Source organism: Arachis ipaensis, chromosome B4, assembly GCF_059453495.1.
Source record: "Arachis ipaensis isolate K30076 ecotype BB chromosome B4, ASM5945349v1, whole genome shotgun sequence".
Lineage (NCBI taxonomy): Eukaryota > Viridiplantae > Streptophyta > Magnoliopsida > Fabales > Fabaceae > Arachis > Arachis ipaensis.
Window position 1 is genome coordinate 99,247,982 of NC_142439.1, and position 27,030 is coordinate 99,275,011.

At 37.1% G+C, this 27,030-nt stretch overlaps 2 protein-coding genes and 2 long non-coding RNA genes across 5 annotated transcripts; 3 read left to right on the forward strand and 1 right to left on the reverse strand.

The window, feature by feature from the left end:
- Positions 1 to 8,255: 8,255 nt before the first annotated feature.
- Positions 8,256 to 9,378, forward strand: LOC107636599 (2-hydroxyisoflavanone dehydratase). Its single transcript, XM_016340099.3, has one exon. It carries the CDS (start codon positions 8,352 to 8,354, stop codon positions 9,264 to 9,266), a length of 915 nt encoding a protein of 304 aa, XP_016195585.2. The 5' UTR covers positions 8,256 to 8,351; the 3' UTR covers positions 9,267 to 9,378.
- Positions 9,379 to 9,521: 143 nt separating this feature from the next.
- LOC110271096 (uncharacterized) lies at positions 9,522 to 11,616 on the forward strand. The gene is made up of 2 exons (XR_002361217.2): positions 9,522 to 10,386; positions 10,484 to 11,616. It is a non-coding gene; the product is annotated as an uncharacterized LOC110271096 (long non-coding RNA).
- A 1,322-nt stretch (positions 11,617 to 12,938) lies between these two features.
- LOC107639410 (uncharacterized) lies at positions 12,939 to 14,944 on the reverse strand. 2 transcript variants are annotated; one of them, XR_015880667.1, is made up of 5 exons: positions 14,603 to 14,944; positions 14,461 to 14,505; positions 14,242 to 14,345; positions 14,036 to 14,157; positions 12,939 to 13,861 (listed from the first exon to the last, which is right to left on the reverse strand). It is a non-coding gene; the product is annotated as an uncharacterized LOC107639410 (long non-coding RNA). The 2 variants fall into 2 exon arrangements; XR_002360320.2 differs by having other exon boundaries at positions 14,242 to 14,505.
- Positions 14,945 to 21,021: 6,077 nt separating this feature from the next.
- On the forward strand, positions 21,022 to 21,780 carry LOC148568537 (uncharacterized). The gene has a single exon (XM_088484718.1). It carries the CDS (start codon positions 21,022 to 21,024, stop codon positions 21,778 to 21,780), a length of 759 nt encoding a protein of 252 aa, XP_088340844.1.
- The last annotated feature ends 5,250 nt before the right edge of the window (positions 21,781 to 27,030 follow it).

Consider the following 27,030-nt stretch of genomic DNA (forward strand, 5'->3'; position numbering starts at 1 on the left):
AGCTTACCTAGTGGAATATTTTTGAGCTTTTTAAAGCTTTGTGGACCATGATTGTTATGTGATTGATTTTAATTTCTATTTTCTTTTTTCTAAGTTCCATAGCATCCATGTCTTCCACCTCTATGTCACTTAGATGTTTCAAACAAACTTTAATATGTGTCATTGTTTGATGTGTGAGCTTTATATTTCAATTGGTTTACTAAGTTTACTTGCACATAAATCAATGTCCATTCATTATCCAATTCACAATTGCTTGATTTTTGCTTGAATACTTTTATGCTTCTTTATTGCTTATTTGGTTGTCTTATCCTACAAGTTTTCTTTGAAGTATCTCAAGCACACTAGAATGAGTGAAGTGCACCCTTCTTTTGTATAATTGTGACATGATTTTTAAATACTAGGGTGTGAGTTCTAAACCGCGGACAATCTTAGAACTCACACACCTATTTTTCATCAAGGTCACACTAATTCACTCACTCAATTCTAGTGATTTACCTCATTCAACAATTTCCGCTTCCTTGTTTTTGCATTTTCTCATCTTACGATATTATTTTCTATTTTTCATAGATGAGTCATCATAAGCAAAAACGGAAGCGGGAGAAAGAACACGCAGCAGCCGATTAATCCACCAGTTGAAGGTGGTAATCCGAAAAGTCGCCGTACCCCCTTGCTCATCTTTGAATGCACCGAGGATGGTGCACACTTTTAAGTGTGGGGAGGTCGTCCGACCAATCGGCCGTTTTTGGGTGACAAATTTCTAATCCCAACACTTTCGCATTTCATTTCTAGGACTTTTAGGATTTTTAGTTGCATTTCCTTAGTTTGCATATATATATATATATATATATCCAAGGATTTTATCTATAGGGCACCCCAATTGATTTGAGAAAAAAAATTCGTTAAACTTGCTTGAATTATATATTGTGCATCATGTTTTTGAGCTAAGAACACATAAGCATGTGAGTTTTGAGCCTAATTGTGTGGTTACATTATATAACCACTATTTTCCTTCTTGTGTGTATTATTCTCTTTCTATGATTGCAATCTTTGATTTGTTTGATTCTTTATGTCCATTATTTTGTGTATGAATGCATTTATATGATTGAGGGCTTCATTTTATTGAGCTCACTTACTTAAATAGCCTACCCTTTTTATCTTCTATTGTTAGCCAACTTTGAGCCTATGCTAAACCTATTTGTTCTTAATTTTAGCATATTACAAGCCCTAAGTGAAAAACAATAAATGTCCCTTGTTCGGATCTTTGATTAGCTTAGGCTAGTGAGAGTGTTTATCATTTAATTGTGTGAGAGTTGAGAACATTGGGTGAGATAAAAGTATATTTTTGTATTTCTGTTAAAAATTTTGGAAATTGGGTACATACTCATGCATTAAATATTTAAACCATATGCATTGGTACCTTTGTATATAATCTAAAGAAAGAAAATGAGAACAAGAAAATAAAATAAAAATAAAATTAAAAAAGAAAAAAATAGAAAAAGAAAAAAAAAGTAATAAAAAGGGGACAAAATGCCCCAAAGTAAAGTAATAATAATCAATGCATATAGGTTGTGATAAAAAAGAGAATGCATGAGTGTGTGTAAAAAAAAGTGAAGAAGGGGTAGTTAGATTTGTACTTGAATTAAATAGGTTGTAGGTTAGGTGAGAGCTTAAGTTAATCAAAGATTCAAAATTCAAGCTCACTTGACCATATGCATCCTTACCTATACCCTAGCCCCATTACAACCTATGGATAAGTCCTCATGATATTTGTATGGATGCATTGAATAATTGTTGATTGTTAGATGAAAAACAAATCTTGAAAATCATGATTAGGGGAGAATTGAGTGGATCAACCCTATACACTTGAGCGACTAGAGCGGATACACATCCGGTAAGGGTTCGATTGCTCAATTACATGTTTTCACCTATGATCATCTCTGTTCTTGCAAGTTGTTAAAATCTTTTCAATAACTCAATTCAATTGTGGATTTGATTTGATTATGATTGCTTTAGCCCTTGTGTTCATATATGTAGTCTTGGGAATTGATTTATTTTGACCAAGTAGTTGCATGCATATAGATAGATTGCATGTAGATAGGTTGCATATAGATAGTTTGCATTGAATAAATGTTGATACCCTTTGTCTCTTTCTTGAGTTTAGCATGAGGACATGCTTAGTTTAAGTGTGGAGAGGTATGATAATTCCTAATTTTGTGGTTTATCTTGTTCTTAATTTAGGGAATTTTATCAACTTATCTCACATTTATTCTATGAAATAGCATGCTTTTGTAATTCTCCCTAATCTGTGCTTAAGAGATAAAAACATGCTTTTTAGGCCTTTAAATAGCCAAATTTAAGTCACTTCAATTCCATTCGATGCCCTGATGTGTTTGTTGGGTGATTTCAGGTTCATAAGGCAAGTGTTGGATGGAATAAGTGAAGAGAAAAACATGCAAGTGGAGAATTCATAAAGAAATGAGCATTTGGAGAATTCAGGGACATGCACATGTGTCATCCACGCATACGCGTGAGAAGGACATTTGCAAAGCCACGTGCACGCGTCACCGACGCGTACGCGTGAGGAGGAAATTTGCCAGTGACATGCACGCATCGACCACGCGCACGCGTGACGTTGGTCACGTGACCTCATTAAAGTGAATTCGCTGGGGGCAATTTTTGAGCTTTTTAGGCCCAGATCCAACTCATTTCTGAGGCTATTTGATGCAGAACTCAAGATGGGTCAAGGGGAGAGCAATTAGTTAGTATAGGAAACATGCTTTAGGTAGTTTCTAGAGAGAGAAACTCCCTCTTCTTTCTAGAATTAGGATAGATCTAGGGTAATTTCTTTTAGATTTAGGATTTAATTCTTGTCTTCATCTAGTTTTTCTTGTAATTTCTTGTTCCTACATCTTTGTTCTCTTAGTTTACATTGTTAATTTCCATTTTATGCCTCTTTTATGTTGATGAACTCTTGTTGGATTTAGATCCCTTTTTAATGCAGTTTAATGTTTCTTTGTTTATTGTTGCTTTCTTTAGTTGCTATTGTTATTTTCTTACATTAGGTAGTTGTAGATTTAATATTCTTGCAATTTTATGATGCTTTCCTTTTATGCCTTTCAAGTGTTTGACAAAATGTTTGGTTGGATGTTAGAGTAGCTTTTTGAGCATTCTTGGCTTGGAAAGAGAAATTAGGCAATCTTGAGTCATTAATACCCAACTCATGTTGGTGATCTAAGGTTGTTAGTTAATATTGTTTCCATTGACTCTAATCTCTTGCTAATTCAATTAGTAAGTTGATTAGGACTTTTGGATTGAGATTAACTAGTCTTATTTGACTTTCTCTCAATATGAATATAACATTATACCTTCTTCCTATGTTGGAAATGACGAAATAGGATTAGCTCTTGTTAATCATTGTATGATAATTAATGACTAGGATAGAAAACCTAGAATCTCAATCCTTGCCATGAATGTCTCTCTTTTTATTATTTGCTATCTTTAGTTGCTTGCTTTACTTTTGTTGCCTTTTTAATTTCTTGTTTTATCAACCCAACACCCTTGATACTCATAACCAATAATTGAGCACTCGATTGTAATTTCTAGGGAGAACGACCCGAGACTAATACTCTCGGTTATCTTTATTGGGTTGGACTTGTGACAACCAAAACTAAACTTTGATTGAGCATTACTTGTCTGTTTGGAGCTATACTTGCAACGAATTTATTTCCTCTAACCGAGAAGAAATTCTAAGCAAACGGTTTTGCTCATTCAATTCCCTCTCTTGTTGCGGTGGACATGATTGAGGTTGAGGATTCCCTCTCTTGTCACATTGGGAAGTTGAATAGAAGGTTGAGGATTTTCTTTGGTTCAGTTTTATATTATTAATTCGATTTTTAGTTATAATTATGAGGAGTTGTAATGAAAATGAGTATAAAGGCTCACGTTTCAATTATGATTATGAATTGAGTTTGATTACGATTTTTGTGCCTAACTGATGGTGAATATTATTGAAACTATTGGTAAGTCACTATGTGCCTAGCAAGGACGGTTGGTTAATCCCGCTTGTCGAGGTTGCAGTGCTAGCGTAGGGGCTGAGGCAGTCTCCTGTCGCATCCTTTCATATCACAAGAGTGATCTCAGGAACTATATCCCGTAAGAGTGAGTTAGGTCACTATAACCCAGGGCGCACATTTATGTACATGACAAAAAGGTGACGTCCCGAAGGGATATATCGATTTGATAGTTGAACCGACAAGTGATATCACGGCCAATTAGGATAGATATTCATCATATACATCTATATAACATTGTTTAGGTATGCATATTGTATTTGGTTTGCCTATCTGAATATTTATGTTTAACTATTAACTGCTATACTTGCTGTAATTGCGCTTGATTGTGCTTGAATCTCACCCACCTAGGTTGAGTAGTTGGAGGTAGATTTAAAGCCCGATGAGGTGTCTATTCCCGAGGTTGGGCCAGTTATGATAGAGTTGTTCGGAGATTATTCCGGAGTTTGACATAGCTAATCTTCTACTCTTTTTGGTGATCTGTAGTGTTATTTTCCCTTGCTTTTGTAGTATTTTAGAGGGATAGAATCTTTTAGTAGACCGGTTCTAGTTTAGGAGACCTGTGTGAGGGTTGGGACTATCTTTCTTATTTTGTCTATGTATATATCTTTGAAGTAGTACTCTGTATTTTGAACTTTGGCATGTATCTCCAAAACTCATCTTATATTTATATATATGTATCTTCTATTATCATGTATCTATCTGTGATGTTGCTGTAAGTATTAACTTTGCAAAAAAAAAAACTAAATGAATTTTACGAAAAGTAGTTTTTAATCACGGTAATCCGACAAAGACTTATAATAACACCTAATAATGAAATTCTGAATCTAGAGCCATTTAGATCCATACAACAACTAATACATAAATGTTTGGCATTGGTCATGACGTGTCAAAAATTAGGTCATTACACCTAGGGTCTTTCTAAACCAATCAGGATAATAAAATACTAAATCTCAGCTAATACATGCTCTCAGGTTTCCAATTCCTCTCAATTCAAGTCATAAGCCTTCTCATTATCACAATCTCCAATCATTACATTCTCTTCAAGAATAAACCCTCAGCATCACCACTGCTAGCTTGAGAGATCTCTCAGTTATGCAGATACATACAAATCAATACAAAAAAATACACAGATAGAGAAAACATATAAAGCAATTAGATCAAATAGCATATAGGTACAATTAATTTAGAAGGCAAACCAATTACAAGATGCACACCAAAATAATAGATACAAATGAAAATAATGCATGTCTACCCTATGGCCAATGAGCTCATTTGTCAGTTATACAGTCAAACCTGACATGTTCAGTAGCTAACTCTAGACAGTCTCTCGATACGCGCATATCTCAAGAAGAATTCACATCTCTTAGAGGAATTATCCGGAAATGTCTAAGTGTCTGGCCACATCTTGCAACGGAGGGTCAACAAAGTCTTAAAATCTCAACTTGGAGTAAGTGGAGAGAACCACTGCGTCTACCCAAGAAAACTTGCAACTCGGATATCTCAAATCAAATTAAACTCATACATGAGCGGGAAAACATCCATACCTTGCCATCAACAGATATTCAATAGTACACAAGCAGAATATTATCCAGACCTTACCATCTCAGCCAATCTGCCATACTCAATCATCATCAATCTCATCATCCATGCCTTATATCAATTTAGTGTTCAGTAAGTTCATTACTCACAAGCTTTCATCAATATTCACTAACTCAAATCCATAATCTCATCCAAAACCTCAACTCAACCTAACCCATATGTTCACGCTCGTTCCAAAGACTAAAAACAAGTCTCCGAACCTTAATTAGGGGTTACAGAAGTTTACAAGTTTGTCGGAAAAGGCAAACAGTTGAAAATAAAGTTTAAGTGTAAAAACAAGGCTTGTGCGTACGCATCATACTGTGCATACGCACGCACCCGAGCGGCATTCCCAGCTTGTGCGTACACATGAACCCTGTGCGTACAAACAACTTACGAAATTTTTGGGCATGCGCAGGCACTATTGTGCGCGTGGGCACACATACCAGAAATTCTGATTTGCTGCAAAACCGCAGAATTTCAGTTTTTAACCCTAAACTTCAAACGCGCATAACTTTTTCGTTAAAAAATATTTTCGTCCGATTTTCAAACTTTATAAACTATTCAAACCCAGTTTTCTTTAAAACAAGTTTCACAAAATTTGAAGGTCCGAGAGACAAGTTACGGCACGTCGATGTTGGTTAAAAACTGATTTTTACCAAAATTTGCACAATGCTCATTTTGACAAATTCTACAATCCAACTTGTTCCAAACCATACCAATACTATTTCTAGGCCTTCCAACTTATTGTCTCAATCTATCAGCAGTAGCTTGCATAGCAGCATCCATGTTCTCTAATGCGGCTATAAAGTTCACCGGATAACCTCGTTCACGTCCACGAGACGCCATTTGGGTCTTGTCCACACCGAACAATTGATATTAAGGTGATCAATTATAATATCTCAAGTTAGTACTTCAAATTCCTAAAATTATGCTCATAAATATTCATGCTATATATGTCAAGTAAACATCCTAAATAGCATGTACACACAACCTAGAGTATGCTCACAAATATAGTCAGTTCGTCTCTTAGTCTCTATGGAAACAAACTGCTCTGATACCATAACGTAACAACTACAATAGTAGAAAAAAATTCTGTATGTTTTAAACAAAAATTTTGTGTTTTGTAATTAAATTTTTTTGTTTTTTATTATTTCATAGAACTTTATAATTTTTATTTTTTTTAATTTCTTCTTCTGTTTGACAGTATGTATAGAAACTTTTAAAAGAAAATATTAAATTTATAAATTACATAGAAATTATATATATTTTTTACTTTTCTTTCTTTTCCTTTGTTTATTTTGTATATATAATTATTTTGTGTTTAGTTTTATAAATTGTGTTTAATTTCATAAATTTCTTTTTTCTATAAAATTCTATAATATTTTTTTAATTATTTTTGTATTCTTCTCGGATAATAAACGCAAAAAAATTTTAAAAAATATATAATTTTATAAATAATACAGAAATTCTACATTTTGTGTCCTGCTCTTCTTTCTCTAATCTTTTTTTATTCCTTCTTCTAAAAGAAACCAAAAAATAGAAAGAAAAAAAAGTGCGATTCACACATAATTTGCATAAGTAATTTTTATTGAACTAATTAATAATTAAACTAATGTAATTAAATTTAATTATTAAAAATTCTTGTATAAGTACTTTTTTATTTGTATATATAAGTATTTATACAATTTTTTAATAATATAAAAATTAAACTACTTTTAATTAATTTATAGAGGATGCTCCTATAAATAAAGACGCATAAAACGTCTTTTTGTAAAAACACTTATGTGTCGCATTATTATTGAACGTATTAATGAATCAGTTATTTTTGAATTTTTTAATAAACTAGAATAAAATCGATTTTTTTATAATCATAGCAATAAACTCAATTGTTATTAGATCCGATCGAACCGACCAATTTACATAACCCACTGGATCATGTTTTTATTTTCTTTCTTTTAAACAAAAATCGGGAATATATTTATCTTTTTATCAAAAAATTTAAATATGATTCGGTTTAGATTGTGTAAATCAATCGGATCTAATAATTATAATGTGAACAATTGAATTTATTATTGTTACTATAATAAATCGATTTTGTTCTTATTTATTAAAAAATAAATTATTAACCGAATTAATAAAGATATCTAATTATATCATGACACATATAAACGTCTTTAAAAAAAGATATTTTTAATCTCTTTATCGAAGTGGTATCTTTAATTTATTTATTGATGCAGAATTTATTTTTGAAGAATGCTAGGGAGCCAGCAATTTTGGTGTTTTGTAACTATCAATTGGCCATCAATAGTATTTTTAATGATGTGAGATTATATCTAAGGAAAAGTATGAGGAGCCAAAGTGAAAGATCACTCACTTTTATTTTGATGGTTAAGTGTTGGCCAAAAAACACAAAAGTTGCTGGCCCTAGACTTTTTCTTTATTTTTTTGTTTTTACCTCTTATCAATAACAAAATGCTTAAACAAATATGATGCCTAAAATATTCGTCCGAATTTAACTTACATTCCCAAACATTTTCACTTTCCAACTCCATAAAGAAGGCGGATTGCTTAGGTTGATTAGGTGAACCCATTGATTATTAATATAAGTGAACTCTTCGGTCCACCCTACATCATTCTCTCTCTCTTTCCCTCTTCCTCTCACACACACTCTCTCTCTCTGCACTGCAACAAACAACAATGGCAACTATCACACAAGAAAAAGAGTTAAAACACGAGTTCAACTTCTTCCGCGTCTACAAAGACGGCACCGTCGAGCTCCTCCGTCCTCCACCAACAATCATTCCTCCCTTCGACGACCCCACCACCGGCCTCCGCACCAAAGACGCCGTCATCACCGCCAACCCACCCCTCTCCGCTCGCCTTTTCCTCCCAAAAACCACCAACCCCAACACCAAACTCCCCGTCTTCCTCTTCTTCCATGGCAGCGGCTTCTGCGCCAGGTCCGCCTTCACTCCGGAATACCACAACCACGTTGCCGCAATCGCCAACGAAGCCAACGTACTCGCTGTCTCTGTAGAGTACGCCAAGTTTCCGGTTCGGCCACTGCCCGCATGCTACTACGACGCCCGGAGCAGCCTCCAGTGGGTCGCGTCTCACGCGGGTGCGACAGGGCCGGATTCCTGGCTAAACGAACACGCCGATTTGCATCGTGTTTTCGTAGCTGGGAACAGCGCCGGCGGTAACCTTACCCATTGGGCAGTTAGCCAAGTGGGAAAAATAGGTTTAGCGCCGGGTGTGAGGATTGCGGGGGCGATCCTCGTCCATCCTTTCTTCGGAGGCACAGGGGACGACAGTCAGTGGCTGTACATGTGTCCGGAAAACGAGGGGCCGGAGGATCCGAGGCTGAAGCCGGCGGCGGAGGATTTAAGGAGGCTTGGATGTGAGAGGGTGTTGGTATGTGTGGCGGAGAAGGATCCATTGCTGGTTGCTGGAGAGAAGTACGTTGAGGCGCTGAAGAAGAGTGGCTGGAGTGGGAGTGTTGAGCTTGTTGTGAATTTGGGTTTAGGACATTGCAACCATGTTTATGAGCCAGACGAAGACAATGCTCGTGAGGTTTTACGAAAGATTGCTTCTTTCATCAATCAACAATAAAGCGCAGTTAGCTGTTCTTCATTTCTCATGACATACACATTAGAAATGAGGTTCTTGGAATGCTAATTTTATCTACCAATAATTCAATAAAAATGTTGGTTATGCACTAAAATTAATTAATTAGCTATTATTGTATTTTTTATAAAAAATTTATTTTTAATATATATTTATATTTTAACATATATTTTATATTAATAATTAATTTTAGTGATTAATTTTAATATATAAACAACATAGTTCATACTAAAAAGACAAAAAATAATTGATTTAAATGGTGTGAACTTATTTTGTTTAATATTTACTTATTACAAAATATATTAAATAAAATAAAAATAATAAATTTTAATAATTTTTGTTTAATATATTTTAGTTATTAAATATTTTTAGTGTTTGCTACGGTACGATGATAAATTCATACGTACTGATACATTTAAAATATGGACAAATAATAATAAGACACGTGGAATTTATTTTCCACATCAGCATTTGAGTTTTTCTTTTTAAAATATATATTATATCACCACTTTTACTAATATACCCTTTTAATTAAATAAAAATAAAAAATATTTTTTGTTTAATTTTATAAAAAGTCTTAAACATCCTTATTTTATTTGATTAGACAAAAATACCCTTTTAAATTAATCAAATTTTAGAATTCAATTAATCCTAATTTTAAAGTTTCAAATAATTTAAACAACTAAATAAAAACATAAAAAAAAACTAAAAATCAATCATTCTTTATCTTCTCTAATTTCCCTAATTATTCGTCCCCTCACTCTGAAGCAAAGCAAAACATATAAAAAAAATAAAAAATCAATCGTTCTTCGTCTTCTCCAATTCTCCTAATCATTCTTGCCCCTTCTAAAGCAAAGCATTGAAAGTCCCAAACCAAAACGCCAAAACCTTAGCCCTAGGTTCTTTGCCGCGGCCGTCCCCAGGTTCTCAGCGCTTCAGCTTCTTCCTCTTCCCCCTTTCCGCAACCCAGGTAGCTCAGCACGTCGTCCCCATCCTCGTTGGCTTCTCTGTCCGTGGCTTGGACCATCTCGCCTTCGGGTCACCGCTTGCCATCGTCTCTGCTCTCGCCGTCGTCTTGCTGGTTGCCGCCGTGTCTCCGTTGAAGGTTAGTGGCCCTGCTTTGACAAAAAATGCATGTTTCAAAGAAACGATTGGTAAAAGGCGTTTCGGTTATAGAGATTGCGATGCTTTTCATGATGCAGGTATATATATCTTGGGCTATTCGACAGTGAAGTAGAAGCTGCAAGGTCCTAGTGAAACTTGATAACAGTCTCACAATTGTTCTTTTGCTGGTGTAATTGCTGATAAGTGCAATGTTGTTTGCCAAATCTATTCACAGTTTGTTCTAAGTTAATTCTAAACTTTAGTTTGCCAAAATTTCATGAGATCATCTATTATGGGGAATATATATTTTTCTTTGTTTTCCTAATATCATAGTGTTGTTCTTGAACTATTATTAGGTCACATGAACATTTAATTTAGGGGGTCAGAAAATGACATAATTATTTGGTGAAAAAAAACTGGGTTCTCTATGCTATTTGAAGTTCATATATATCATCCATAAAATTGTCTTATTAATATCTCCAACTTGGGGGTAACTCATGGTATGTGGTAGTGGTTTTCGTGTTGCTATACTTGTTGATACAAGTTTTATATGAAAATAGCATGTTCACTACATCCTTTACCTACTCTGACAGAATCAGAGGAACCAAAGAAAAATTAAAAACGTCAAAAGGGGAGAAATCAGGTTTTCTTGCACCTCTTCAACTATCTGATGCCCTTGTAAATTTCCTTGGTACCGGAGAAAGTGAGTTATCAAGAGCTGAGGTTATAAAAAGAATGTGGGATTACATAAAAGGAAACAACCTTCAGCTATGTCACTTCTTTAAGTTGTTCACTAGCCGAACATTGTTTAATTAAAGCTCTAATGATCTCTCCTTTAAATAGCCATTTCAAAAGCTTGAAAAGATGAATTCAAACCATCTTACATTTTTGGCTGCATAACATAATATTAGCTACATCAAAGTTATCATAGCCATTTCAAATGGCACACCTCAAGCAATGCAATGTTCAGATTTCTAGATAGCTTGTGCCATATGCAGTGTTGTGGAACTCAAGATGCAGAATTGTGTTTCAAGTTTGATGTAAACCAAAGGCCTCTGACTTCTCTTAATCAAGTCAATCAGTGCTGTTTGACTTTATCATATTCTTCTACTAATGATTCAAATAAACTTCTTGTTACAGCCTTTAGAGCCTAGAATTTGATAATAAATTCAATAGGTATATTCATTGTGATTTGTGACCCATGAATCAGTTGGCCAGAACTTCTATCATGCATTTGCAATGTCAATGTGCAAGATTCATCATTTCATTGAACTTAAGATTTACAAATAATTTTGATTTCTTTTTTCTTTTCAAATCCAATCACACTTAAGCTGCATGTCCATACTTAATGTAGCTTTGTTCAATTTTACTGTTCAATTCATATGAAGAAAGAAACAAATGCAGAAATAATGTGAAAACAAGCTGATAAAAAAACAGAAAGTATAATTTATATTAAATAATTTAAAATTATAGAGATAAGATTGGCAACAAATCATAGAAAGTAGTGATTTGTTATGAAGTTGGCTCGTGACCCTTTTTTTTTTTACCCTATGCAATACCAAAATGAATGAGAAAGATCCAAACTATAACAAACAAGTTTGCAACTAATAATGGCAAGTAGAAACAACTATGCTACTAGTGCAATATGAGAATGAAAACAAGAGACCATTTTATCAATGGATATAACTATTGATTTGCCAATTCCACAAAACACCCTCAAAATTTTTAAATATATAATAGCCTGCAGTTTCAACTAAACTGGCACTTATGAACTTAATTGAAGAGTATACACAAGCCTAGCTCAAGCAAGCCTGCATAACTAAACAAGAATGGTAGTCATGACAATCTAGGTTGCATACAGTTGTTAGAGTAGTTTTATGTTTGACCAAAGCATGATTATACATGGAATTGGAAACTAAAATCCTAGGAAATAGCTTTCCCAGAGAATTACAATTTCATTTATAGTAAATGATATTATACCTTCCTGCTATTGTTTTTGTATATGTAACTACTGTAAGTGTAATATATGAAGTTTAGTTTCTCACAAACAAGTTCTTAACCACATTATGTTTCTAACATTTATGCTTTGTACTAAACATTGAAAGTCATGTAGAATGAGGTTCATTGGAAGATTGTTAATGTATGTAATGAAGAGCAGAGGTAAATTTAAGCATTTAAGAATTAGCTCTTCACGGAAAGCTGTAATAGTCAAGTTGTGTAACACCCAGATTTTTAAAAATTAAATAATTAATTGAATTATTATATTTGTTGAAATTTTGTTTTTAAAAAAATTATTTTACCAAAAATAATTAAATAAAATTTTATGATTATTAAAGTTTAATTTAATTATGACTTATTCTATTAGTTTGAATTATTTATTAAGAACTATTTCGATAGACAAAAATTTAAATTTATTATTATTATTATTATTATTATTATTATTATTATTATTATTAAAGTTTAAAAGAAAAAGAAAAAGAATACTAGGCCGAAGACATTAGGAGAACAAAAGGAAAAGAAACATTGGTAATGTATATATATACCCATGCATTAACATAACAATGACACATATGATTAGAAGATAAGGGTCAGAATCTGATAACAGAATTCATTTTTCTGATGAAGGAGAACCAGCTTTCTGAAATTCTGGATGCCAAAGTGCTTAAGGAAGCAAGGGAAGGTCACATTCTTGCCATTGCAAATCTTGCAATGATATGCTTGAGACTCAGTGGGAAGAAAAGACCAACCATGAAAGAAGTTTCAGCAGAACTAGAAGCATTGAGAACAGCACAGAGTTCCGTACTTATCGACCTTGACCGCATCTCACCGGAAGATGGTGGATCACCTAACCACACCACCAGGGGACCAATTCAAGAATCTGGCGAGGAAAGCATTTTACTATCCCTACAAATGGAGTCCACATCCTTCTAAGATGCCTGATTGACACCCCAGATATTTGTTCATGAAAATGTTGGCTACATTATAGAGGAAACCCTTCAGTTGTATATGTATTTGGTTATGACAGAGAATTTTTTTTCAAATTTTTTTAGCAAGGCTAGAAACTCGGCTTATCACATATGTTGTTAAAATATTAGAACTGCTCCTATCACATGTGGTAAATAGTTCTGGATATTTCTGATAAATTCTCTGGCTGTGAAGCAGTTCCCATTCTCTTTTCCTCCCATTGGTAAATTTTAAGCATTTGAAGCTTAGGAAGCCCTGATAATTTCAATTAAAATAAGAAAAACAACATTCACTTAGCATAAGGTCCACATGATCCCCTACATTTTTACAAATTACTGATCTATAATTTGGAACATTCCCCTACAACCTTTTTCTACAGCTAAGAGCATAAATTAAATAAGGTTATCCACATCAAACACATATTTATTGGTGTTTGTTATAAGCTGGAACGGTTATCATCAAATATGGTCTCTTCAGAAGATGTGTCACTATTTCTTAACATTGGTTTTCACCTGCAAACGACAAGAGCCCGACATGTTATGATCACTAGGTAGGACAAAGACGTGAAGAATTAATAGAACTATACAACAAACCTTCAAAAAGAGAAAGCCATATTTGAATGAAGGCTTGTGAAAGCATAATTTTGAATGAACCTTAAAAAATGTAGATTTGATGTTCAACTGTACCATTGTTCTTCCAGCATGCATGCTGTAAGGGACCCAGGGGAACTGGAGTTGCCCCCTATCTTCTTTCAGACCATGTCCTGGAGTTGCTATGCCCAAATTAAGTTCAAGATTAGGAATGCCACCTGTAGAAAACAAACACAAATTCAATTTTACAGTGACATTAGTCACTTGTACATTAAGAGGAGCAAAATAGATCATTGTTATACCTTCATTGATGGCTGGAGATTTCATCTCTCCTTCATATGTACTTGGCTCAAAGTTAGTCACTGCTTCTCTTCTATTGCATTTGATAGCAGCCTTGTCATAAGCCCTGAATTCCAGAAAATCAAAAGGGATACACGTGTTGGATTGGAGCCCTAGTGAGCTTGAAAATTCAGGGTAATAAATTCAGTGCAGGTAGAATATAATTCACGTATCACTAGGACCTTGCAGCTTCTACTTCGCTGTCGAATAGCCCAAGATATATATACCTGCATCATGAAAAGCATCGCAATCTCCATAACCGAAACGCCTTTTACCAATCATTTCTTTGAAACATGCATTTTTTGTCAGAGCAGGGCTACTAACCTTCGACGGAGACACGGCCGCAACCGGCGAGATGACGGCGAGAGCAGAGACCATGGCAAGCGGTGACCCGAAGATGAACTGGTCCAAGCCACGGACAAAGAAGCCAGCGAGGATGGGGACGACGTGCCGAGCTACCTGGATTCCGGAATGGGGGAATAGGAAGAAGCGGAAGTGTTGAGAACCTGGGGACGGCGGCGGCAAAGAATCTAGGGCTAGGGTTTTGCCGTTTTGGTTTGGGACTTTTAATGCTTTTCTTCAGAAGGGGGCACGAATGATTAGGAGAATTCGAGAAGATGAAGAACAATTGATTTTTTGTTTTTTTGATACGTTTTGCTTTGCTTCAGAGGAAGGGACGAATGATTAGGAAAATTAGAGAAGATAAAGAACGATTGATTTTTAGTTTTTTTTTTTATGTTTTTATTTTGTTGTTTAAATTATTTGAAACTATAAAATTAGGATTAATTAAATTCTAAAATTTGATTAATTTAAAAGGGTATTTTTGTTTAATCAAATAAAGTAAGGATGTTTAAGATTTTTTATAAAATTAAATAAAAAATATTTTTTTATTTTTATTTAATTAAAAGGGTGTATTAGTAAAAGTGGTGATATAATATATATTTAAAAAAGAAAAAATTAAATGCTGATGTGGAAAATAAATTCCACATGCATTGTTATTACTTGTCCATATTTTAAATATATCGGTACGTATGAATTTATGATCGTACCATAGCAAACACCAATATTTTTTATTACTAAATCATCACCTATTGATACTCCATCCCCGTTTTATTTTCAATCTTTTTCTTCCCTTATTAATAGGTTGGAAGGATGCTTTCATAAATACGCGTAAAATGTGACATTTATGTGTTGTATTATTATTAGACGTATTAATGAATCGGTTATTTTTTAATTTTTTAATAAACTAGAATAAAATCGAATTTTTTATAACAATAACAATAAACTCAATTGTTATCAGATCAAGTCGAACTGATCAATTTACGTAACCCACTGGATCATAGTTTTTTTTAAAACAAAAATTAGGGATATATTTATTTTTTTATCAAAAAATTTAAACATGATTCGATTTAGATTATGTAAATCGGTCGGATCAAATCAGGTCTAATAGTTATAGTGTGGACAATTAGGTTTATTATTATTACTATAATAAACCAATTTTATTCTGGTTTATTAAAAATTAAATTATTAACCAGTTTAATAAAAATGTCCAATAATATCATGACACATGTAAACGCCTTTAAAAAAATATATTTTAAATGTCTTTATCAAAATGTTCTTCTTAATTTAGTAGGATGTTAAATTAATGTTTTTTTTTATTTTAAATAAAGACGTTTTCATGCAATATATCAAGTATTCAGATCTTAGTTATTTATTTTCGTGAGATATTTTTTTAATTTTATTTTACTCTGTTGTGTGTACTAAAATTAATTACTAAAATCAGTCATTAATATAAATATATATTAAAAGTTGTCACATGTCATATGTATATTTTATACATAAATATATTAATAATTGATTTTAGTGTATGAATAATATTTTTAAATTTTATTAGATGGTACAAGTTTAACCATTTTTAGATATATTTAAAAACTTTAAAAGAAAAAAAAAACTTGTCCTAATTTATCAATTTGATGTGAATTTCACAGACGCATGCACACACATCAACAGTTAGGATGCAATACCACATGGAGTGGACATTATTTAGAAGATAAAATTAAACCATATAGCGAGATAATGTCACTTTAATACATGTCCTTATTCCAATTCCGGATGTCATCGTTTAAATTTTATAGAGATTTAAAATCAAACAATTTCATATAAATACATAAAAATAAAGATAGAAATGTGTATGTAATTATTTTTATATGAAGTTGATATCATGTGAATTAAAATTAATAATTAAAAATTATTCGATGATATTTATACATAAATCTCCACTTAAAAATAAAGATATTTTTAATATAAAATATTTTTAAAAAATGAAATATAGTGAAATTGGAAACAATTAATTTATTTCTTTATGCTTCTGTTGAAACATATTATTCAGAATTTAATTCAAACCATTTCAATTTTATTTCTTTCAATAGTGCTAGAAAATTAGTATATTTTGTAATTTATAATTATTAATTAATTATTATTAATATTTTTAATAATATAAAATTATATTTAATAGTATAAAATTATATATTTTTTTAATAATTAAATGTGAATTAAATTTTAATAAAACTACTAATTTCTGAAATTTTTTTCTATTTTTTTTGCAATCCAAACACGCTCTATCACTTGTCGTCAAAATTTTAGAATAATTAAAAGGACTATCTTTCAAAGTAATTTGACTAATTTACTAACTTCATAAGTAGTAGTGGTTGGATAAATATAGTTTAACTAGGGTTTCGCCGACCAACGTTTTTATATTTCTATGCGACAAGTATTATGAATCCGTATTCCATTGAAAAAAAATAAAAGAATCCACTTGGTTGTTTAACAAATAATTAAAGCTGCAACGTGTTGCGCAATTATTGTACTGTGCAGCAGAAGGGGTAAAAATATACAGATAATTCTGTTTGTTTAATTTGTTTAAACCAAATTCAATTAATAGACTAACTTTTGACTTATAATTTATGAAGTTATTTGATCATGTGTTATTTTTATGAATTTCACCAAACAATCATTAAGTAGCCAATGGATGGAACCTTTTAATAGTCTGGTTTAACCACCGTTTAGGACCAATTGAGAAGAAAAAAAAATGACATCGAAATAGGGTTGTAAAGCTTGTGAAGGATTTGTTTCAGTTTATCCTATGGTAGTTCACACGAATACCACTCATTTCGAATACCGAAAAAAAAAATTACAACTCATTTCATTTATAGGTCGTCAAGGAAAACAAAATGTGCAAGGACTAGAGGTCTTCTATATTGAAAAAGTTTGAAGCCAGTATTTTTATTAAAATTTGACTAATATTTAATCAGTAAAAAAAATGAATAATTTTATATTATTGGATAAAATCTCACACTATTAAAAACATTAATAAGAATTGTTTTAACCCGGTTCAGCTGACATGATGCCCCGGCCCAGCTGGCATGGTGCCCCGCCCGAGCGGCCGACCAGACGAACGCGCGATGCCTGAACTGCGAGGAATACCCGGACACCTCCTCTCTCCCAGCCAGTTATATGACAGCTGAGAGAGGAAATTTTCTAGAAAGTAGGTCAGTACTGTGGGACTTGCTCTAGACGCAGAGTATATAAGAGGAGGGCCCTACCCCTCCCACAAGGTACGTCACGATTTCCTCACTTTTACTGCCACCTGTCTTGAGCGTCGGAGTCCTTTTTGTCGGTGGCTCCCCCTCATCCAATCACCAGCTCGGGAAGTTGTGAAACCCCAGTCCTCACGCGCCAGAACCTATCCGGGAGGTCCATCCACGCACCAATGACCCAGATCCAAGCTGGTTCCCACCATCACACACTCAAAGCATCTCCGACCCGTTCGGGACCCGAAGTCACGAACATTGGCGCCGTCTGTGGGGATCTGGCCTGAATGGATTTTCTGTTGGGACCACCACGTGCATTGCCGAAGCAAAGCACCCGATCAACTTGCTGGGGGTGACGCAAAGAAGCAGGGAACCGACTAGGAAGTATCTGGACAAGTTCAATGACGAATGCCTAGAGATTGACGGCCTGACCGACTCGGTGGCCAGCCTGTGTCTGACAAACGGGCTATTGAATGAAGACTTCAGGAAACACCTCACCACCAAACCCGTGTGGACAATGCAAGAAAACCAAATTGTGGCTCGAGAGTATATCAACGACGAGGAGGTCAGCTAAGTCATAGCAGCTAACAAGCGGCAACCCACCTATCACCCTACTCGTCAGCCCGGTAATGGGAAAAGGCCTAAGGAGCACTCCAAACACGGAGGGCCAGCTAAAACCTTCAAGCCATTCCCCCAGGTAGGGAGGTTCACTAACTACAAGCCCCTGACTGCCCCGATCGTTGAGGTGTACCAGCAGATAGCCGACAAAGGCATCTTGTCGAAGCCTCGCCAGCTCAAGGACAGAATCGGAGGGAACAAGAACCTCTACTGCGACTACCATAAGGGCTTCGGCCATAAAACCCAAGATTGTTTCGACCTGAAGGACGCTCTGGAGCAGGCGATCCGGGAAGGTAAGTTCGCAAAGTTCTCTCACCTCATAAGAGAACCCAGAAGGCGAGAGCGCGACCGATCTGGTGACGATAGAAGCCGCGCCGTCAAACCAAGGCAAGAGCCCGAAGAGGACGACCGTGGCCTCACCATCGTGAATGTCGTAGTCGGGAGTGATGTTGTAGCAAGGTCTAAGTCGGCAACAAAGAAAGACGTTAAGGTCTTGGCTATGTCGTCGGCTAACCAAGGGCATTTCCCTAGGAGAATCCCGACGATATCGTTCGGACCGGAGGACCAATGGTTCCACGACCTCCCGGAGAACCCTCCCATGGTAATCACAGCAAGAGTAGGAACCGGTTTGGTCAGGCGAATTCTCGTTGACACCGGAGCTGACTCAAACATTATGTTCCGAAACGTGTTTGACGCCCTGGGTCTTCGAGAAGCCGACTTAAGAACTCACCACCACGGTGTGGTTGGCTTAGGGGATAATTTTATCAAGCCTGATGGAATAATCTCCCTCCCGGTGTACATTGGGGGAAGCCAAGGAAAAAGGTCACTGATGGCAGAGTTTGTTGTTATGAAGGACTCCACGGCTTACAACCTTATCTTAGGGAGGAAGACGATCAACGAGTACGGGGCGGTAATATGTACCAAGCTGCTGACAATGAAGTTTATAGCCGACGATGAGTCGGTGGGATCCATCAGGGGAGATCTAGAAACGGCTGTCGCGTGCGACAATGCCAGCCTCTCCCTAAGGAAGAAGTCAAAGGAGGCATCTGGGGTTTTTCTAGCTGACCTGGACGCTAGGATTGACGACAAACCAAGGCCAAAGCCTGAAGGAGACCTGGAGAAGTTCAGAGTCGGCGACTCAGAAGATAAGTTCACCTTTGTGAATAGAAACCTCCCCTACAACTTGAAAGAGCCTTTGATGGAAATGATTCGAGAAAATGGCGATCTGTTTGCCTGGACACCAGCCGACATTCCGGGGATCGACCCCCAATTCATGTTGCACCACCTGGCCGTGAAGGCAGACGCCAAGCCCGTAGCCCAAAGACGAAGGAAAATGTCCCAGGAGAGAGCCAACGAGGTGGCAAAGCAAATGGCAGCCTGTTAGAAGCATGATTCATCCAAGAACTAGACTACTCGACCTGGTTGTCGAACGTGATCCTGGTTAAGAAGGCTAATGGGAAGTGGAGGATGTGTGTAGACTACTCCGACCTCAACAAGGCATGCCCTAAGGACTCATTTTCCCTCCCCAACATTGATGCTTTAGTGGACGGGGCCGCGGGATATCGCTTTCTGAGTTTCATGGACGCATATTCTGGGTACAACCAGATCCTGATGCACCGACCAGATGAAGAAAAAACGGCGTTTATAACGCCAAGTGGCACCTATTGCTACAGGGTAATGCCGTTCGGATTAAAGAATGTGGGAGCAACCTACCAAAGGCTAATGAGAAAAGTCTTCAGCAAACTTATCGAGAAGTCAGTAGAGGTGTATGTGGATGACATCCTGGTAAAGACCGGCCAGTCGGAAGACCTAATTGGGTACCTAAAGACTGTGTTCGTGTCCCTCCGACGACACAATATCAGACTTAACCCTCTCAAGTGCACCTTTGCCATGGAAGCCGGAAAGTTCTTGGGTTTCATGATAACCCAGAGGGGAGTCGAAGCCAACCCGGAGAAGTACGAAGCGATTTTGCGGATGTCGAGCCCGGGGTGCATTAAGGACGTACAGAGGCTGGCCGGAAGACTCACGGCCCTATCTCATTTTCTCGGAGCGTCGGCGGCCAAAGCCCTTCCATTTTTCAACTTGATGAAAAAAGGAATAGTTTTTGAGTGGACCCCAGCATGTAAGGAGGCCTTCAACCACTTCAAGAGCATACTCTCGGCACCTCCAGTCCTTGGCAAACCTATGGAGGGGGAGGTGCTTTTCTTATATTTGGCAGTGACAGACGAGGCCTTGGCGGCCGTCTTGGTGCAGCAAGAAGGGAAAACCCAACAGCCGGTCTACTTTGTTAGCAAAGCATTGCAAGGGGCAGAGCTGAGGTATAGTAAATTGGAAAAGCTGGCGTATGAGCTCTTAACCTCGTCTCGAAGATTGCGGCAATACTTCCAAGGACACCGGATAATCGTCAGAATAGATCAAGCGATCCGCCAAGTCTTGCAGAAGCCCGACCTGGCGGGAAGGATGATAGTTTGGGCAATCGAGCTATCCCAGTAGGACCTGCAGTACGAACCCAAACATGCAATTAAGGGCCAGGCGATGGCCGATTTCTTGGTGGTAGTGACGGGAGACACTTACGAGATCCCGAACACACGATGGAAACTCCATGTAGACGGAGCCTCCAACCAAACGTTCGGAGGAGCAGGGATCATCCTAGAAAGCCCCGCTGGAGTGGTATATGAGCAGTCAATCAAGTTCAAGTTCCCGGTCTCGAACAATCAAGCAGAGTATGAAGCCCTCATTGCTGGCCTGCTCTTAGCAAAAGACGTCGGGGCAACCAAGCTGGAGGTGAACAGCGACTCCCAGGTCATCACGTCCCAAATCAACGGGGCATATCAAGCCAAGGATTCCCTACTACAAAAATATTTGGAATGGGTAAAAAGTCTGAAGGAAGAATTCGATGAGGTCGTGGTGTGGCATGTTCCAAGAGAAAGAAATACCCAAGCCGACCTCCTATCGATGTTGGCCAGCACGAAGCCGGGGACAGAAAACCGGTCTCTGATCCAAGGATTGATAAAAGAGCCAACAGTTGCCCTATGTGTGACCCGAGCAGACGTCGTTCGCTCATGGATCGACGCAATTACGGACTTTTTGGAAAACAGCAAGCTTTCTGACGACCACAAGACTGCGAAAGCGCTAAAGAGGGAGGCAGCCAAGTACGTCGTTATACAGGACCAGCTATTCAAGAGAGGACTGAACCAACCCCTATTGAAATGCCTACGACCTGACCAAACGGACTATGTCTTAAGGGAAGTCCATGAGGGGTGCTGCGGCCACCACATCGGGGGAAGGCTCTAGCGCGGAAGCTCGTCAAGGCCGGTTACTTCTGGACCTCAATGATGTCAGACTCACAAGAGTTCGTAAAGAAGTGCAGGAAGTGCCAGGAAAACGCCAATTTCCACAAAGCCCCAACAGCGGAGCTGAATCTACTGATGGCCTCACGTCCCTTCTCTCAGTGGGGGATCGACCTATTGGGACCCTTTCCCGTTGGCCCTGGACAGATCAAATACCTAATTGTTGCCGTTGACTATTACACCAAATGGGTAGAAGCTGATCCATTAGCCAGCATATCCTCAGCAAACTGTTGGAAATTCTTGTGGAGGCAGGTAATCGCCAGGTTTAGAGTCCCAAAAGTTGTGATATCAGACAATGGGACGCAGTTCGCCGACAAGAGGTTCGGGGAGTTCCTTTCCGGCTTGGGGATAAAGCAGAAGTTCTCGTCCATCGAGCACCCTCAGACCAACGGCCAAATCGAAGCGGCGAACAAGGTCATCCTCCAGGGTCTTAAGAAACGACTCGACCAGAGGAAGGGAGCCTGGGCGGACGAGCTAGCATCGGTTCTATGGTCCTATCGTACAACACCACAATCCTCCACCAGCGAGACGCCATACCGGCTCACCTATGGAGTCGACGCAGTAATACCCGTGGAGATAGGAGAGTCGAGCCCCTGGCTACTCCTTGGCGGGGTAGAAGAAGCCATTGAAAAGGATCTGATCGATGAAACCAGGGAAATGGCACACTTGTCGGAAGCGGCGTTGAAACAAAGGATAGCCTTGAGATACAACGCCAGGGTGTTGAGGAGGAATTTCGAACCAAACGATTTGGTTTTACGGCGAAATGACGTGGGCACCCCAACACCGGGAGAAGGAAAGTTGGCAGCCAATTGGAAAGGCCCGTACAGGATAACGGAAGTGGTCGGCGGCGGAGCATATAGGCTGGAACGACTCGGCGGGAAAGAGGTACCCAGAACATGGAATGCGGGGAACTTAAGGAGGTTCTACTCTTAGAAGCCTCATCAGTCCCGAAAGTCAGACGACATCCCGACTTAGTAACACCCATGCTCCCTTGATTAATATTTATGTTCATTTGTTGTTGATTACATTTCATTAGTTTCATGTTTACTCGATTCACTTGTTGATATTCGCATTTGTCATTATATATTTACGTTTGTTTAGTTCGTGAGTTTAATATACTTTAATTTCTCCTGACGAATGTCTATGGTTCTTTTTTACCGACTTACTGCTTCAGGCATCATACGGTTACTAACAACCAGTCGATTTAATAAGATTACGGCATTTCGGGGTTGATCACCCCGATAGCCATCGACATCATGAAGTACTATACTAAAACGGCTACGAAAAGGTTGCCATAAAAGTACTTAGAAAATAAAGCCAATATCCGTCTTTGCTTGTTAGTAATAACGCGACGAAACGATAAACCGTTTTACAAAAACAAACCACGAGCTACTAAGAGTTTACAACACAGCCATGTCAGCAGTAATCTTGGTTTCGTGGGTACTTGGCATGACATAATTGGCCAAGATCTGCTGCCACAGGTTGGACTGAATAGTCAAAGCTTTTACCGCAACAAACCAATCTGATGATAGTTGCTACAGTCTCATATATATTTCGTGGCGACATAGGTGGCAATGACGATGACGTGAATAGCAACCGTGGCAGAGGATGTGATGGGGACAACAGTAGCAGCAGATTCGACGAGCACGTCTAGCGGCGGTGACAATAGGTGCTCCAGACGCGGTGGTGAGATCGGTGGCAACGTGCTACTCAGTGGCAGTAGGAGCAGACGAAGAGAGAGAGAGAGAGAGAGAGAGAGAGAGAGAGAGATCATACAAGTGAGGGAAAAGGGTTGTGTTTGAATTTAGCCCCAATTTTACCGTCAATAACTCACTAAAACGACGCGTTTTATTAAACAAGGATACCGTCGGATTTTTTCTCGCTATTGACGGTATAATTGGCATGCGTGATTTCCGTTTTTGCACCAACAATTATCGTCGGATTTAGCGAGGAAAAATCTGTTCTGACGATAATTTTTTATGGCGATGAATTCCTTCTCCTTTCCAACAAAAAATCTTACGCGAAATCCACTAGTACATATCGACGCTAATTCCGACAGTAAATTCGACAGTGCTCAATATTTTTCTTGTAGTGATTGTCTACAATACAAAAGAAAAGAAATATATAAGCATTCACAACGTAACATATTCTCATCAATACAAATTAATAGACAAACATATCTATCTTTCAAAGAGAATAGTGAATGAACCACCTCCCAGTATTACTCACTGTTCCAGATTATAACAATATCACGTACTATCCACACAAGCATCTCCCAAACAAATTCTTCTCTGGATTCCTCTCGGAAGATGAAGTCATATCTCCGTTGAAGGTACCATTATATTTGAAGCACAAGAGTTGGATCTACTGTGCACATTATTGTCATTCTAGGATTTTCAATTTGGGACAAATGGAAGAAAAGGATAGTATTATAACAATAATATTTTTGACACCTTAGAATAGTAATAATATGCCACATCCTCATTTAACGTGCCATGTTAGACTCTCACTTAATGTTTCTAATGTATCTTTGATGTTAGGTACTTTTGGTAAACGGGGCTAAATTTTTATGGATACAAAATTTGTTTTGATCTATCAAAAATAATTTTGTCACTTTTTGTACAAGTGCATCTTTTACGGATATAAATAATTATTTTTTCTAAAATAAAATAACATAGCATTGAATGAACGAGACAAGAAAAAATAACAAAACAAAAAAGAGTAGATATGGAATAAAATGGAGGAATAAAAAATTGTCTTTTATAGACAGAACCCCAGAGCAGGTGGACCATTAGTAATTTGCACCTAAGAAAAAAAAATACGTGATTAAAAATAGTTTTTTTTTTGTTTTAAAAAATAAAAAAATTATTTTAATTGATTTTGAAAAAAAATTCACTTCCTTGAAACTGTTACATCTTCTAAATCAAGTTGTTCACTCCATTCTTTGATAGCGATATTTTGAATTTTCAAATTTGAATGGGATGTAAATGTATAATTTAAATTGAAAAGTTTTTTAAATTTAAATTTTAATAAAAATATAATTCAATTGTTTAAATAATTAATAATAAAAAATTTTTAATTATAAAATTTAAAATTTAAATAGAAAATATAAGTCGTTCAAATTTAAACCACAATAGTTTGAATTCAATTGGCTTAGTAAAATCAAGCCATATTATTCAAGTAGTTACAAATTGTATCCATTTTGTCTTTTAAATCAATGTAAAGTTCTAAACGACAATATAAATACCGATTATATTGTAATTAGCAAATGTTTTATCACAATACGTGTACAAAAACGCCTTTAATAAGCTTAGCCTTTTCTAGGAAAAAGTGTGTTTGTGTTTCAGTAAGCATGTCAAAATATAATAACAACGAGAAAACATTTAAAGGTCAATATTTTTATTAAAATTTAAATATTTAATTAATAAAAAAAATAAGTAATTTTATATTAATAGATATAATTTTATATTATTAAAAATATTAATAATAATTAATTAATGATTATAAATTATAAAATCTACTACCCTCCTAACATTCTTCTAATAACAAATGCTACCGTGATAAAATAATAACTCCTGAATAAATAATTAAAAAGATTAATATTTTAATAATAAATTTTAGAAATGATCACTTCTTAGTTAAAAAGCCATGATTAGGAAGTTGTGTAATTACTAATTAGAACTTACAAATGCAATGTAACACGTGCATTTAAACTCCACGTACATAAATTTTTTTTTTTTTACATAAATAACTTTGTTAAATAAAAAAAAAGATTATTAGCTCTTTTGAAAATTAGCTTTAATAGCCATAATCCTCTTTAAATATTATCCAGGTAAACTCTTCTTAATAATTGTTACGGATCCGACCCACGGATCCCGCATACCCGGTTACCCGGTACAACCCGTTTCGACCCGAAGGCCCAGAACCGGCCCTCCCAAGCTCCTAACCAACTTTCGAATTCAAACATCTCCCTTATTTCAGCCAAATAAGATAAGATAAGATATTCGCCATCACCTATAAATAGAGGACCCAGGTCCCTCCAGGTATTCATCCATTCCACATACTTTCTGCCTCTTAAATCCATTCTGACTTGAGCGTCGGAGTGTCTTTGCAGGTACCACCCCCCGTTGTTCCAATCAAACAATCCGGTTCCGGCTTCGCCCGCAGGTTCCCGATCCACCCTTCAAACCGTACCAGAGACATCTCGTACATTGGCGCCGTCTGTGGGGAACCTGCGCCAGCTGGGCCCAATGGGGGACGTCCTAGAGGAAACCCCCTCAAGCCAGGATGACTCACAACCGATTAACCCAACCCCCGAGCACCGTGAAGTCACAAACCAAGCAAGAATAGCAAGCACTATCCAAAACGCGAACGATCACGACCTCACGGACCGACGACATCCTGAGAAAGCCAGCGACAAAACAGCGCAGATCATCCAGGATCTCTGCCTCCGAGTTCAGGATCTCGAAGGCAAGATAACCAATAAAGGAAAACACAACAACGAGCACGGAAGCCATGCAACCTCCAGATCAAGATCTCGCCGCGGTAGGTCGCCAACCCGACGACACGACAGAAGAGACGGTCGCAGCTCATCACGCGATCACAGACACGAGAAATCGCCAGAACGGCGATACAACAAGAAACATAACCGCAGCGCTTCTCGAGATCTGAGTTATCAACACTACTCAGACGAAGATCGGAGGGACCGAAACACCAAACGCACAAGAAACGACCATATAATAATGGGAGCTACACCCTTCACAGAAAGAATCCTAAGGGCAAAACTCCCCAAAGGCTTCGACAAACCTACCGATATGAAGTACGATGGAACTAAGGATCCCCAAGAACATCTAACGGCTTTTGAGGCCAGAATGAACCTAGAAGGAGCGGCCGACGCGGTCCGATGCAGAGCCTTCCCGGTAACTCTCGCCGGGCCAGCGATCAAATGGTTCAACGCCCTCCCGAACGGATCCATAGCCAGCTTCCACGATATTACACGAAAGTTCATGGCCCAGTTCACTACTAGGATCACCAAAGCCAAACACCCCATCAGCTTACTAGGGGTCACGCAAAAACAAGAAGAATCCACAAGAAAATACCTCGACCGCTTCAACGACGAATGCCTAACGGTCGACGGACTCACGGATTCCGTCGCAAGCCTTTGCCTGACCAATGGGCTAATGAACGAAGATTT

Coding starts and splice junctions, on each gene's coding strand:
- LOC148568537 (XM_088484718.1), top strand. CDS start 21,022: ATGGCCGATTTCTTGGTGGTAGTGACGGGAGACACTTACGAGATCCCG.
- LOC107636599 (XM_016340099.3), top strand. CDS start 8,352: ATGGCAACTATCACACAAGAAAAAGAGTTAAAACACGAGTTCAACTTC.